Genomic DNA, 15,270 nt, shown 5'->3' with positions numbered 1-15,270 from the left:
TTTGTATGTTGCTTCTTTGAATTAAAGATGTGAGAAAAGAGCTGCTGCATGGACCCAGGAACATACATCTTGAATTTAATCACAAAGGAACTTCTGATTTTTCTGACATGGCCAAGCAGAAGGTCCCATCTTTCAATAGTGCTGAGATTTCTGTTCCTGAACATCTGGTCAAACTGGAAATTCCAAGGCTGTGAATAATCAGGATTTACCTGGAGAAAAACAATATCTCCATTTGTTCAAAGACACAGGAAGGAGGAAGCTGCCTACAACTTCCACCTCTGGCTTTGCTGTTGCCACCTCTTTTCTTTTCCTCTCTTCTTTTACCCTCTCTATTCTAAGCCTTTTCTTTCTCCTTCTCCTCTAGAACCTCTCCTTTGGTCTTTTTCTCTTCCTCCCCTTCTGCCTTCAGTTTTTTTTTTTTTTTTTTTTTTTTTTGTGGTTTTTGGGTCACACCCGGCAGTGCTCAGGGGTTATTCCTGGCTCCAGGCTCAGAAATTGCTCCTGGCAGGCACGGGAGGACCATATATGGGACGCCGGGATTCGAACCGATGACCTCCTGCATGAGAGGCAAACGCCTTACCTCCATGCTATCTCTCCGGCCCCTCTGCCTTCAGTTTAATGTTGGTTTTCTAATAGGATAGTGACCCTCATTTCTTTGTGATACCTTGTAGTCTTCAAACCTAAGACAAGAATCAATAAACAAGTCAATACAAGTTAAAACAAGAGTCAAGAAACAGGGTAAATGTTCATTTTCCTTCTGAAGGTGAGCAGGACACTTCCACAGGCCATATGGCAGCCTATCCAGGAATAAAAGGAATCACTCCTCTTATTTCCTCCTTCCTCTTTCTAAACTCCCTTCTGTTTTCTACATGACAAATGACAAATCTGCAGAATAGAAAAAAGGAGGGACAGCGGGCTCTCTGAGTTGGTTTAGCTCACTCTTCCATAGGTACGATGATCCTCCCCAGTTCTCACCCACATTGCCACTCACACCTACACCTAGGGCTTTGCTTGGGTTACCTCCCACTGCTCTTATGCCTGCTGTGTCACTCAGTGTGGTGAAGATGACAGTGAGGACAGGAATGACAGAGGCAGTACTTGTCTGGAGACTCCTGAGTACCTACTATCAGGATGATATTGCTGGGAAGTTGTAGGATTTATTTTCATCTGACTTGGGGGTACCTTGCTTGTTTTAGTAAGTGACTGGCTATAAGCATAATTCCTGACTCTAACACTCCAATTAGAGCCTAAGTCTTCTGACAGCTGTCATCTTCCCTGCTACATTGCCTGTCTCTATCCCAAAATGATCTGGCCTAGAGGTGATGATTTTATTTTTTTTATTATTAGTTTATTTATTTTGGGGGGGGTCACACCCAACTGTGTCAGAATGTATTCCTGATTCTGTGTTCAGGATCACTCCTGGCAGTTCTTAGAGGATCCTATGCAGTGCCAGGATTGAACAGGAGTTGGCTGCGTGCCAGGAAGTTACCTTCACTTCAGTGCTGTCTCTTTCAAGAGATCTTTCAATAGAATTCTTTCTAAGTAAACTGCCAGCATTGTCCCTGGCACCCTGATATTTATTGGGAACTATTTGGGAGGGAGGAGGAAAATAATGCAACAGTGTCATTTCATATTCTAGTGAAAACCTTATCCAAGGTTTTATGCAAATAAAAAGTCCCGAAGAGATCCTGTCATAAAATTTGTTGTTCTGCTTTTCCTGAACACAGGAAGCTGCTAGGGACAGCATGACACTGACTGAAAATAAGAACAGTGTGGGGAGACAGGAAGAAGTGACCAGCTACAAGTATGTTCTGACCTGCTTACAAACCAGGTTATAAAAGAAAGAAACTGGAAAGAAATTTGCATGTCCAATAGGTTTCTTGATTAAAGTTTACCCAACGTGGAGTCATCAGCCCAGCTGGCTGGCTATCCAGATCACATGATTATGTAGAAACATGAAACTTGACTATGTGCTCCAGCAAGTTTTACTTCTCCCCACTGCAGGGAGTTTTGCTAACAGCCTGCTCTCAGAAATCAAACTCAAGCGCCAGGGACTCTTAAGATCAAAGGCACACCATGCTGCTTCTGAGGAAGACCAGGAATTGCTGACATTACCACCCAAGGATTCTTGTGGCTCTTATAATTATCCAAGAGAATGGATAAGCTTAATAAAATAACTGTCCCCGCCAGTCAGAAGTTGAGGTAAGATTTTCCACCTCTAATACTTCTTCTTCTTCTTCTTCTTTTTTTAAACAAAAGCAAAACAGTATTTTTTTTTATCTCAGAGATACTAAAATCCTGGAATACTTGCTATTCAAAGCTAGTGAGTAGAAATTATTATAGGGAAGTATACTGGATTTTTAAGAAACAAAAATGCACAAATAGATATTTGCTAACTGCTCTACAGATGGCAGAATCAAGTATAAATAAAAGTCTAATAGACCAAAAGAAAAAAAAAAGAAAGAAAGAATAGCTCAGATTAGATCCCAATCCATTTCTGCATTTAAAGTCTGAACACACAACAAATCTGAATTCTTCACCACTTCCTTGTGTATTTCTATTTAACTTTAAGGATAGTCATAAGCATGTGTATTTATTGAAATTGTGTTGCATCTTTATTGTTTGGTGAATGATTATTAAAAGTATTGGAAAAATTCAATGGTTTTCCAATGTCATTTTATCAATGTGATAATTATTTATAAAAACCCATAAAGAATAAGCTAGAAGTGACCTAAAGAATAAAATAGGAAATTTTTCTGAGCTATAAAAAAGATAAATTCCCAAATTTTGGCTCCTAAAGCTCATATTTTGTATTTAATGGCAATTTGGCTTTGGCTTTGGGGGTTCTTAGTATGCAGAGAATTTTGTATTCTGATTATCATTTGGATTTCAATTTTCTTTTTTTTTTTTCCTTAAGCCAGTCAAATTGAGCAGTAAAGGGTTATAAACCAACTTTTGTGATACTAATGTTAATAAGTTCTGATAAACCACTGCCATCGGACCAGCCTGGCTTTCAATTTTCAAGGGTGTGTGTGACATCTGTAACAAAGAAATTTTCACGTGTAATAAGGAGCTGGAGAACTAGAGCTTCTGATATACATTATAAGAGAAATTTATATAGAATTTGCAGGGGGACAGTCTTCCTGAATTAGAATATAAATCTACATCTAATAGAAAATTGACCTTGAAAATGAACTGCTGATTTGGAAAGTGGAGGTAGCTTGGGGTACAGGCAGCCACTTCCCGGCCATGTTGCTTTACCATCTGCACCTACAGGGGACAGGAAGTTATTTGCATTTTGCCATTGATCTCCGGTTACTATACCTTCATGGGAGGTCAACCAGTAGAAGTAGTCAGTGAATAAATAAGTTCAGGATAGGGTGTAACTGGAGTAAGTGTCATGGTAAAGATGCTTGAAAAATTAAGAGAAGATTGGGATAAAAGTAGTTGGATGATTAGAGGAAATGTGTTTTGTGCTGGGAGCTGGGAAATTCAGTTGCTGACTCTGGGAACTTGAATAGTGACATTTGTGGTAGGAAGAGGAGATCTTTATGCCCAGAAGAGACTTTACAGTAAGACATGTGAAACCAAAAATGCCAATAAAGTTGGATGTATTAAGTTGGTTCAGATCACAAAGGACAGTAAGTGAAGGTTGCAAACTGAGACAGTTGGAGATAGTTTACACATGTCGAGTCATATCATCAGGCTTCTGGGAAGTCAATAGAAAATATGGGAGAGGGAAGGAGCCTAGAGAAAGAGATAGTTAGTACAGAGAAGGTAGGTAAGCAACCTAAGCACTTAGTATTTTGAGTTTATAAGCCTTTACTTAGGACACAGCAATGAGAAAGAAGAGGAAACAAGTGGAGGGACAGGACAAGGAAACAAAGCTTAAATATCAAGGCCTTTAACCAAAAAAAAAAAAAAATCAAGGCTTTTCTCAAATGATTCTGAGCACTTAAGATGTTTTTTTTCAGAGACATTCCATAATCTTGAGCTTTAAATGTTGAAAATCTTAGAAAATCTTAATGAGAATTTAAGTCAAGAAAGGCAATAGAAATGAAATCATTTTATGATTCCTCCCTCTGGAACAAAATCAGCTCGATTATAGAGTTGTTGGTAGGTAACACACAACATAAATTACAGGGTAGAAAACCAAAATTATATTGTAAGTAATTATATATTACATTCATCTTCTTAGGCAGAAATCAATCCCCCCACCTTACTTACTCAGTTGTCTTGAAGGAATTGGCCTGTTTTCATAAATGTTGATGTGGAACTTTTCGAAAAACAAAATTGTGAACACAGTGGACATGGGCCGCCATCTTAAATCTTTAAATCTGTATCCTACCTGAGGAGATAGGATGATAGACAGTAGATGAAATAGATGGACTTTGTAGGTTGAGCCTAACAGGCTCACATCAATTGAGTTTGTAGTATAATTTTTGGATGCCAGCTGATATATGGGAAGTATTTATAATTATTCTCTTGCATTTATCAAAATTCACATAAGAATTTGCTCACAGTTTTACTCACAAAACTAGTGAGTTTAAGAAAAGGGAGCTAAAGAGGTTGATAGTGATAATGAGTATATCCATAAGGTTACTCAGAGACGCAGAGCAGAGGGTATGACCTTGAAGGAGAGAAAAGCAGAATCCAGACTGAAACTAACTTGAAAAAGAAATTTTATATATATATATTTTTTTGTTTGTTTGTTTGTTTTTGTTTTTTGTTTTTTGTTTTTTGGATTGCACCCGGCAGCGCTCAGGGGTTACTCCTGGCTCTATGCTCAGAAATCGCCTTTGGAAGGCACGGGGAACCATATGGGATGCTGGGATTCGAACCACCATCCTTTGCATGAAAGGCAAACGCCTTACCTCCATGCTATCTCTCTAGCCCAGAAATTTTATATTTTTAATAACATTCCACAATGTGTATTTATTATTATTAATATTATGAATAATATTATTTTTAGCTCTGTAGGCATATACTTAATTTTCCAAACACAAACCGAGAGAGATTCTTGATCATGACTTCTCATCTCAGGTTCTGGTGTTCTCAGTTGGGGTTTTCAGTTGCTTGACTTTCCCACTTCAGTTCTTCATAAACAAATCATTTTTTCACCTTTCTACAACTATCAGTGATGTTAAGTCCAACTCACTCTTACCTATCCATATATTCCCTCTTCTTTTATTTTCTACAGTATTTTCCCAGATTGTTCTTCATCCTTAGTGTCCTTATCTGCAAAGCAAGGAGTTTGGGCCAGACCATTCCCAAAGATCCTCTCCACTCTGATAATGTGTGTTGCTTAAGCATGAGACCAGGTTTAATATGTTATGGTCTCTGAGGCCATCATTTCATCCCATAACCCTTGAGAAGCATTTCCTGATTGAATTATCAATATATTTGAGACTAAAAGTCTTTCGAATACTTTCAAACATGGCCTGCTTTAAAAGTTGCCCTTCTAGGGGTTGGAGCGGTGGCAGTAGAGGAAAGGCATCTGCCTTGCAAGCACTAGCCTAGGATGGACCTCGGTTCCGTTCCCCAGGGTCCCATATGGTCCCCCCAAGCCAGGAGTGATTTCTGAGTGTATAGCCAGAAGTAAACCCTGAGCGTCAAATGGGTGTGCCCCCCCTCAAAAAAGAAAGAAACAACAACAAAAAGTTGCCCTTCTGTAAGTACAGGTGAGAGCATGCTTCTCGCTAGCATACAGATGAGTGAAAATAAGGGAGATGTGCTTAGAAGAAAAACGTAACTACAACTCAAGAAACTGAATTCCAATTGCCAGCTTTTTAGGACTTAAGTTTCCTCAACTGTAAAAAACTGGTAACTCTTCCTCACAGGCTTGTGAAGACCAAGTAAGGCCACAGATAGATATTTGTCAAGTAGTTAATAAGTAAATAAAAGGTAAACACAATAATCAGGACTTCATTTGATTCCTGGATAGGTTTCCTTGGATGTTTTAATGAATACCATAGACATATCATTGTCTTGCCACACAAAATACACAGCTGCTTTATTTAGATGAGTAGTCAGGTTAAGTTTTCCTCTTTTGGACATTTGTTTGTCATAATTGGGAGGAGGAGTGTTACTGGTACTTAGTAAGAAGATGCCAGGATAGAACTATTCTGTACAAAACAGTCTTCATTGAAGATAATTATCAGTCCCAAAATGTCATTAATGCTGCTATTTAGAAATCTGATTCAGATCAAGTTGAATTAATTCTCTCCAGAACAGAAAGCACGTGTTTTTTGGAATGATCTTAGGGTTGTATTGTGTATTTAATATGTAAAATAGCTTGCTAATTGATGTGGCCTTGACTAAGAAGGTTTGTTGTCTTCTGTTTAGGATGATTTGGATGAAGTAGGTTAAGAGAAAGAATACGAAATGCTTGGGCCTAAATTTCAATTAATTGTTTGTTTGGGGGTCATACCTGCTGGTGCTTAGGGGTTACTCCTGGATCCACACTCAGAAATCACTCCTGGCAGGCTTGGGGGACATATGGGATGCCAGGGATTGAACCCAGGTTCATCCCGAGTAGATAGCATGCAAGGCAAACACTCTACCACTGTGCTATCACTCCAGCCCCTAAATTGTTAATATTTTTTTTAAATATTGTTGAAAGCTAGAGAGATAGTACGGGGTTAAGGCACTTGCCTTGAACATGGACAAACATGATTTGGTTCTCCAGCACCCTATCTGGTCCCTAAACACTGCCATGAGTGATGTCTGATCACAGAGTCAAATATAAACACTTAATATTGTTGAGTGTGACCCACTCTGTCCCACCCAAATTAGTGTTGAACCAAATTTGAGTCTCCCAGCTACATGCTTGTTGAAGAGACATTATTTTCCACCTTTCTGGATGAATAAGAAGGCTGGAAGAGATGATCACACACAGGTCATCTTAATCTTTATTTTTGCCAATAATCTCTAGCTCTACTTCTGTAAATTAGGCTGAAAAAATGAATTAAGTGATAAAACAGATAGTAGGAAGTCCAAAGACTTGTGGGTCTGATCCAGTAGCCAAATTCTGACAGTAGTGAACTAGCTGTGCTTGTTCTGAGGTAGTATTTGCTAACATGAGGTCATGAGGACACCACAGAGGACTGCCAAGGGGTTGAGGGGAACTAAGGTCTTTGTCTGTGTCTAGTTTCTCACAAATGTTGGGAGACTCCGCTGCAGTGTTGATGAGGCACAAACTTGGAATAATCTGTCATTCCGGAAAAGTCTATTGCAATTTTGCTCTCTCTTGTGGCCATGCTCTCTAGCTTGCAAAACTGATTGGATGGGTTTAAAGCAGTGCTTCTCAATTATTTTCTGTCATTGCCTCTCTAGGAAGAAGAAAACATTTTTTGCGACCCCCCGTGACTGTAAATAGTATCTTTATTTAAAAATAACTTTAACCTGCAAAACAAAAATATATAAAATAATTTGAGTTGACATTTTGCAATGCATAGCTTTTCGAAGCGGGGTTTGAAGCAGTACACAGCAACTCTCAGCTCCAGAGACATACAGAGACATAAACACGGGGCATAGCTTTTTATGAAAGTTTGCCGAGGTCAAACGCGTCCCCATTTATAGAACCTTGCGCCCCACTATTTGAGAACCACTGGTTTAAAGTTTAAACAAACTGTTGCTGTTTTTACAGTCCTGTTATCAAGCACTTCTGTCTCTCTCTCCCTCTCTCCTCTCTCTCTCCCATTCTCTCTCCCTCCCTCTCCCCCTCCCCTCTCTCCCCCTCCCCCCTCCCTCTCCCCCTCCCCTCTCTCCCCCTCCCCTCTTTCCCCCTCCCCCCTCCGTCTCTCCCTCCCCTCTCTCCCCCTCCCCTCTCCCCCTCTCCCCCTCTCCCTCCCCTCTCCCCCCTCTCCCCTTCTCACTCCCCTTTCCCCCCCTCCTCTCTCCCCCTTTCCCTCCCTCCCCCTCTCCCTCCCTTCTTCCCTCTCCCCTCTCTTCTCTCTCTCCTCTCTCCTCCCTCTCTCCCTCTCTCTCCCTCCCTCTCTTCTCTCTCCTCTCTCCTCTCTCTCTCCCTCTCTCTCTCCCTCCCTCTCTTCTCTCTCCTCTGTCCTCCCTCTCTCCCTCTCTCACTCTCTCTCCCTCCCTCTCTTCTCTCTCCTCTCTCCTCCCTCTCTCCCTCTCTCTCTCCCTCCCTCTCTTCTCTCTCCTCTCTCCTCCCTCTCTCCCTCCCTCTTTCTCCCCCCCTCCTCTCTCCTTCCTCTCTTGTCTCAAACTCCCGTTTGTGGCCCACGGCCGGCCTTCAAATATCGCAGTATTCGAGATTATTCGCTTACCGAATAATCGCAATAAAAATCGCATTAGTAAGGAAAAAAATCGCATGAAACATTCGCATACTCCTAGCAGTTCCGTTCGAGGTATGCAAATGTGTAATGCGATTTTTTGCGGTTTTTTTCTTACTAATGCGATTTTTTATTGTGAATATTCGGTAAGCGAAATCCCTTATGCGGCCCTGCCTCACCCCGACTTTGCCTCCTGCGGCCCCCAGGTAAATTGAGTTTGAGACCCCTGCTCTCTCTCTTTCTACATCTCTACATCTCTCTTACCCTGCTTCTGCCTGCTTGCTCTCCTGACTGTGGATGTCTAAACTTTGGGGGATGGCTTTAGATTTCTAATTTCATCTTTTTGCTGGGTTGCTTGGAACCAGGCACATGATTGCTCCAGAAATGGTGCTTACTTTTTTATTGGGTTGAGTTCCAGAGTTCCTTCTAGATCAGGGGAATTGAGGGCCCTGATGAAGGATCCTGAGTTGCTAACTTCTAGGTCCTTTGAGCCCAAGATTGCTCTGTCTTCACCTTGTAGGTTGAAGCATTGGTGCTGGGCTGTGAGGAGGGAGGTAATTGTTTGGCTGCAGCGGAAACTTCTCTTAGGGAGTCTCCCTGTGGGTTGAGCCTTGTTTGGGGGTCATATTTCCCCATCCCCAGTTCACCACACATCAGTGAGCAAATGTGCCTTCCCACGCCTACACCTTGTTTCTCAGTGTGGGGAGGGCTTGTCTGTGCCCAAAGGGTTCCTGCCACGAGGCAACACTCCTCCTGTTGTGGTCTATCTCCTGCCTATCCCACCCATGCTCCCCAAAAGGGTATTGGCAGCAGGCAAGGTCACCCCATCCAATGTTTTCCTGATCTTTTTAGAGCATGATGCCTCATTATTAAAACTAGCAAGACTGTGTCCATGATAGTTTCAAAAGCAAGGCCAGGAAGCTTAAGGGGTCTGTTGTGTCTCTGCTCAGCCACAGGTCCCTGATGACCACTTTCTTGGAAAAGGATCTCATATTCCCGGGGTGTCCTGCCTCCTGATGGGCTATCTTGTACCCTGTTCAGTAACCACCCCGCCCTGCAAAGTAGGGAACACACAGTGAGACCACTGAGCTTCCTGGGTATGTGGACATCTGATTATACATAGATACAGGCTCCAAGAGTTTTACACTTAGTTTAATGTGGTCTTCACACTCTTAATCATTTTAGGAGGGGTCTTGCACCATCACTGTGAAACTGGGCCCCAGAAACAATGTAGTCAAAGCTGTCCTGACTTCCATGTGCCACCCTTACTGAGTTTGCTTCACCTACAATCTGTAGGAACCTGGATAATGGTAGAAATGCCTCTCTTTCCCCTAGATCTTAGTGACTGACTTGGAAAGGACCTGAAAAGTTAGCTCTCATCCCCCTTTATTACCTGGCTAAGTGCACACCCACTTAGAACTCACCTCTGAGTTTGACTGTGAGGAGGGAAGAAAAGAAGGCCACGCCTTGCCTTTCCTTCACCCTGAGTCATTTACTGGCCAATTGAGCATTCTAGTTTAGTGTGTGACCTATATTTTTCCTAGACAACTTTTCTTAACTATAAAGCAATTAATTTATTAGTCAGACCCCAGTGAAGGTACTCAGATGCGTGCTGTCAGTACTTCAAGCTGGTACTTGCTTCTAGGCCCAAACTAAATTCCACGCTGACTCAGACATGTGGTATCCTCCTCCTGACATGCGGTTTTCAAAGAAGGCTCCCACAACAGTTCATGAGATCCAAATGTGAGCTACAATTACAGAGAGCAAAGTAGGTCTTTGATGTCTGTCTGAGCCTACATAATCAATGTGTAGTCTAAGAAATGCCCCAGGAAGGTTTTTAATAAACTGCATATATGAACTTTGGAATCAGGAGACCTGGGCCTTCCCACTTGCTCTGCGTGTACTGGCTCATGGTCTTTGAGAAAGTCATTTACTTCCTTTCTGTCTTGGAATTATCATAGAGGACATATGTTAATAATATGCATAACAGAATATGGGTGTTGAACAAAATGTGTTAAATAGAGAATAAGGGCTCAGTGAAATATCCCCAACCTCAAAAGCCCTCCTACTTGGGGCTTTTGTCATGCTTCAAATTGTGTCTGAAAGGCACCAATGTGATTGAAGGAAGGTAGTGTTGCCCAGTTCTGAGTTTTGCCTCACATAGGCTTAGGACAATGTAAGTTGGGGTGTCTATCAAATATTGAGGCAGGAATCATTTTTCTGACAGACCAGACAGAATGTCAGAGAATTGTGGTCTTCCACCTTCCAGCCAGAGGTAACTCAAACAATAGTTGCAGCTCAGAGAATCAGTCTTTATTTTGAAAATACTGATAAAAAGGAAAGGAGGCTGGAGAGATAGCACAGTGGTAGGGTCTTTGCCTTGCATGCAGCTGATTCAAGACAGACGGTGGTTCAAATCCCGGCATCCCATATGGTCCCCTGTGCCTGCTAGGGGCAATTTCTGAGTGCAGAACCAGGAGTAACCCCTGAGCACCACTGGGTGTGACACACACACACACACACACACACACACACACACACACACACACACACACACACACACAAAAGAAGGAAGGAAAGCTCAGAGGAGGGAGACACCCAGGTGAAAGGACTCAAGTGGAGACTCTGAGAACAGTATTTGCAATCAAGATTTGAACAACTTAACTCAGAGTTATAAAGAAATTTCCTCCCTAGCCCAACCGTGGTTTATGTTAGAACTTGGTTCAAAGTGTAAAAAGCTGCCTGATAAGGAATAATCACTTAAACACATAAATCATATGAACGTCCCTACTCAATCAATATTGAACAGAAGAGAAAAGTTCACTTTATATGAGTGCAGCTAAAAACAGTATAATGAAATGTAATTGGGAGAAATAAACTTTCCCCCAAATGGTGATTGTTATAACAAATTATTAGAAAACTAAGCTCTCCAGATTTATGATGACTTCTCATTTTAAAGCTATCTTTGTAACCCGTTGAGTCTTCTTTTTTGAAATTAAAAAAAGTCCTTTACTTCAAATTTTCTCCACATTCAGAGATCAACATAGTTGCCAAGCTGGTCCCAGAGGATTGGGTTAGATCTAGCTGATGAATGCTGAAATAGCCCTTGCATGAATGGCTAAAATGAGAACTAGCTATGTAAATACTTCAAATGTAGCTTGGGGGAAAGAAACTGCTTTAAAACGGCTAACAACCACTTTATTACTGTGAGGTTTCCTTTAGGGGTAATGAAAATGAGGATTTTGCAACAATGAATTTTCTAAATGCCGCTGAGTTATACAAGCTGAAATGACTGAAATGATATTTTACATTTTGTACATTTTATCACAATAAAACACTGATAATAAAATACCCCATATTCTCATAAAGTAGCAGCATTTGTCTTGTAATGTCATTTTGTAACATGCCATTTGAATGAGATATTATTTCAATTTTAATGTATTATATAAACATTTTTTTCGATAGAAATTACATTGATTCACTCCATTTCAAGGCCTACACTCCCAATAGACTCACTCCCAATTTTTCTTTTAGTTCAGAGCCCAGTAATATGATGGGGTTTATTTTTGTTTTAAGCCACACCTACTGGTGCTCAGGGGTTTCTTCAAGCTCACTGTTTAAGGGGTCACTCCCAGCAGTGCACAGGGAACATGGTTCCCTGTATGCAGAGCAAATGTTTGCTTTTGTTGTAGAAGGAGCAGGCCAAATGATTAGGGTACTACTATAGTGGATACATCAAGGCTCTTTGTTTTCTCTATTAAGATTAAATCTTGAAAGAGTAGTTTTGGGCCCGGAGAGATAGCACAGAGGCATTTGCCTTGCAAGCAGCCGATCCAGGACCAAAGGTGGTTGGTTCGAATCCCGGTGTCCCATAGGGTCCCCCGTGCCTGCCAGGGGTGATTTCGTAGAGCCAGGAGTAACCTCTGAGCACTGCCTAGTGTGACCGAAAGAGTAGTCTTGAATTCTTCAAGTATATTCAATTTCTCAAATTATATAGGATGACATTTTCAGAATTTTTCTGAATTATAATTAGAATGACTTATTGGATGTTTGGTCTCACATTGTTGAGACTTCTTGGCTGTGAAAGATGTTCATGTTGGGAGAGGAACAACAGAACAAAAATGCTACCAGACACTGCATAGACACAACAGAGAACAGCTTAGCCTCAGGTCTCAGTGTGGCATAAACTCTGGGCTTGTGTAAGTCCACGAGCCCATGTCCACTGTGATGATAAGACTTACCTTTGAAGCTGTAGTTCTACTAGAACTCTTACATCCTTGGAGGATATTTCCCTCACTGGTGGCATCTTGCTGTATGGGAGAATTCAAGCAAGCTCTGCTCTGTGCCAAAGAAAAAAGTGTGTTGTCGGTTATGGACCTCCAGGATTCTAGTCTCTAGACTCAAGAGGTAGAGAGCCATAACAGTATCTGCTATCACATGAAATAAAAAATGAATGAGGAATTCTTTGAACCTAACTGCCTCTCATGGATAAAGGACCAGGGTTATTTGGTTTTTTTTTACTCTAAGAGGATGGGATAGGAGCACCCAGTTGTGATCAGGATTTATCCCTCGCTCTCTGTGCTTAGGAGTCATTCCTGGAAGGGGTTCAGGTAACCTTATAGGGTGCTGGGGAACAAACCCAAGTTGGTAATCTGCAAAACCTCCTTGTTTTATTGTTGTTGTTTTGTTGTCTGGTTACATATATTTTAATTTTTTAATTAAGTAATTAATTTATTTTAAGAAAATGCATCACATAGTTGACATAGTTGATCGTAATACATTTGTTTTCAGGTAAGTGAAAGCAAAGTTACTGGGGAAATAAAGAAAATGGAAGAAAATAAAAAAGAAAGAAAGAGTACAGTAGCAAGCACATTTGTGAAAATTATTGAATCTCCAATGAAGTCTTTAATACAATTGCAAAAGGTTTCACAAGCTCTCCTTGTTAGCTGTCCATTCTGTTAAATTGAGGTATTCCTTTAGGGGTAACAGCATCACATGAATTTGTCCAGAAATTCAAAGCACTGTTACTGATACTTTTTAGGAGCATATATTCAGCTGGCAGGCCTCCTGAGAGAAGAAAAATATGGGGGGAAGGAATTTCTGCACTTGCTCCAAAAAACTCTGGTTATATACCTGGTCAAATAGGTGTCCCTGGGGCCGGGCGGTGGCGCTGGAGGTAAGGTGCCTGCCTTGCCTGCGCTAGCCTAGGACGGACCGCGGTTCAATCCCCCGGCGTCCCATATGGTCCCCCAAGAAGCCAGGAGCAACTTCTGAGCGCATAGCCAGGAGTAACCCCTGAGCGTCACAGGGTGTGGCCCAAAAACCAAAAAAAAAAAAAAAATAGGTGTCCCTAAAGGGAATCCTAGCTGGTCAGTGATGGGCAGGGCCATAAGAGAAATAGTAATTCTGGGAGATGGAGGCAGTAAGCATAACTGTCAGGGTGGGGGCTTGGCCTACTCTCTCCTCCTGAAATGACCAACTTTCTGCTGCATAGGCTGGTATAGCCATGATAGTTCACAGCTTGGTTTACATCTTGTTCAAGAAAAGAATGAGTCTATGGAGCTGACCCAGTTTAGATAAAAGGACTGCATTTATGGGTTTTTCATTTTTATAAGCATCCAGTATTTTAGCTGGATCATCTTTTCTACTTCTGGTTGTGCCAAGTCAGCCCAATTTCTGTCTGCTTATAACCCAGAGCAGCAGTTCAGGCCTGCCAAAGACTGCCACAAAATATTGGCAGATCTGGGTAGGGAAACAAAAGAAGACATGTCTCATGTCAGAAGACACTGACAGCTGCTTTCTCTCGGGTGAGGTGGTTAATAAGAAACAGTACGGACTATGAAAGCCCATCTTACTATCCACTCCAGACACTCCTACAGCCTTTCTGACTAGAAGATAGAGTAAGGATGTGGGGGTATGTGACTTTGTCTCCTGCTGCAGGATTCAGCCTCTCCATTCTGAACCTGTCTAGACCCCCAAATAGCTCTAGCATATCCGTCTGGCTGCTTTAGTGCACTACTCTCCCTCTCCTGCCCAGCCATCTTGCTCCTTTCTCTCTGCCCCTCCACAAGACACAAACAAGCCCTAAGAGCCCAAGCTCTCCTCTGACAATAAGGTTGACCTTTTGGTGGGGGCAAAGACCCCCAGTAAAATCTTCTGAGAGAGAAATTGGACATTTCCTGGACCCGAGAGGTGCCAAAAGAGGCCCCAGGTGAAGCTGGTTTCTTCCCCAAGAGGCCAAGCTGAAACCATTCAATATGGGCCAACAGCATCTGTCAAGAGCCCAGGCTCTGAAATCAGCCAGCCAAGTTTGGCTGGAAGGTCGTGTGGAAACTGGTCTTTGAAAACTGTCATTTGCTGCACAAAATGCATATGAAAAAATGCTTCACATCACTAATCATCAGGGAGATGCATATCAAAACAGCTATGAGGTACCACCTTACGCCACAAAGATTGGCACACATCACAAAGAATGAGAACAAACAGTGCTGGTGGGGGTGTGGAGAGAAAGGAGCTCTTATCCACTGCTGGTGGGAATGCTGTCTAGCCCAACCTTTATGGAAAGCGATATGGAGAGTCCTCCAAAAATTGGAAATTGAGCTCCCATCTGATCCAGCTCTACCATTCCTAGGGATATACCCTAGAAACATAAAAATATAATACAAAAACCCCTTCCTTACACCTATATTCATTGCAGCACTATTTACCATAGCCAGACTCTGGAAACAACCAAGATGCCCTTCAACAGACGAATGGCCAAAGAAACTGTGGTACATATACACAATGGAATATTATGTAGCTGTCAGGAGAGATAAAGTCATGAAATGGAATCTACTATGCTGAGTGAAATAAGTCAGAGGGAGAGAGAAAGATGCAAAATAGTCTCACTCATATATGGGTTTTAAGAAAAATGAAAGATATTCTTGCAATAATTTTCAGAGACAAAAGAGAGGAGGGCTGGAAGTTCCAGCTCACT

The 15,270-nt window shown here is 41.7% G+C and overlaps 1 protein-coding gene across 1 annotated transcript in view; it reads left to right on the top strand.

Annotated features, from left to right (window-relative positions):
- The first annotated feature begins 1,994 nt into the window (after nucleotides 1-1,994).
- Nucleotides 1,995-15,270, top strand: part of BLNK (B cell linker) — a 106,521-nt gene continuing 93,245 nt past the window's right edge. Inside the window, exon 1 of the mRNA XM_049790885.1 lies at nucleotides 1,995-2,202. Within this exon, the coding sequence (XP_049646842.1) occupies nucleotides 2,156-2,202 (47 nt within the window). The 5' untranslated portion in view covers nucleotides 1,995-2,155. The remainder of the gene's footprint in view (nucleotides 2,203-15,270) is intronic.

This window comes from Suncus etruscus, chromosome 17, assembly GCF_024139225.1.
Source record: "Suncus etruscus isolate mSunEtr1 chromosome 17, mSunEtr1.pri.cur, whole genome shotgun sequence".
Classification (NCBI taxonomy): domain Eukaryota; kingdom Metazoa; phylum Chordata; class Mammalia; order Eulipotyphla; family Soricidae; genus Suncus; species Suncus etruscus.
The sequence above is the reverse complement of the archived record's forward strand: the minus strand, read 5'-3'. Positions and strand labels throughout refer to the sequence as shown.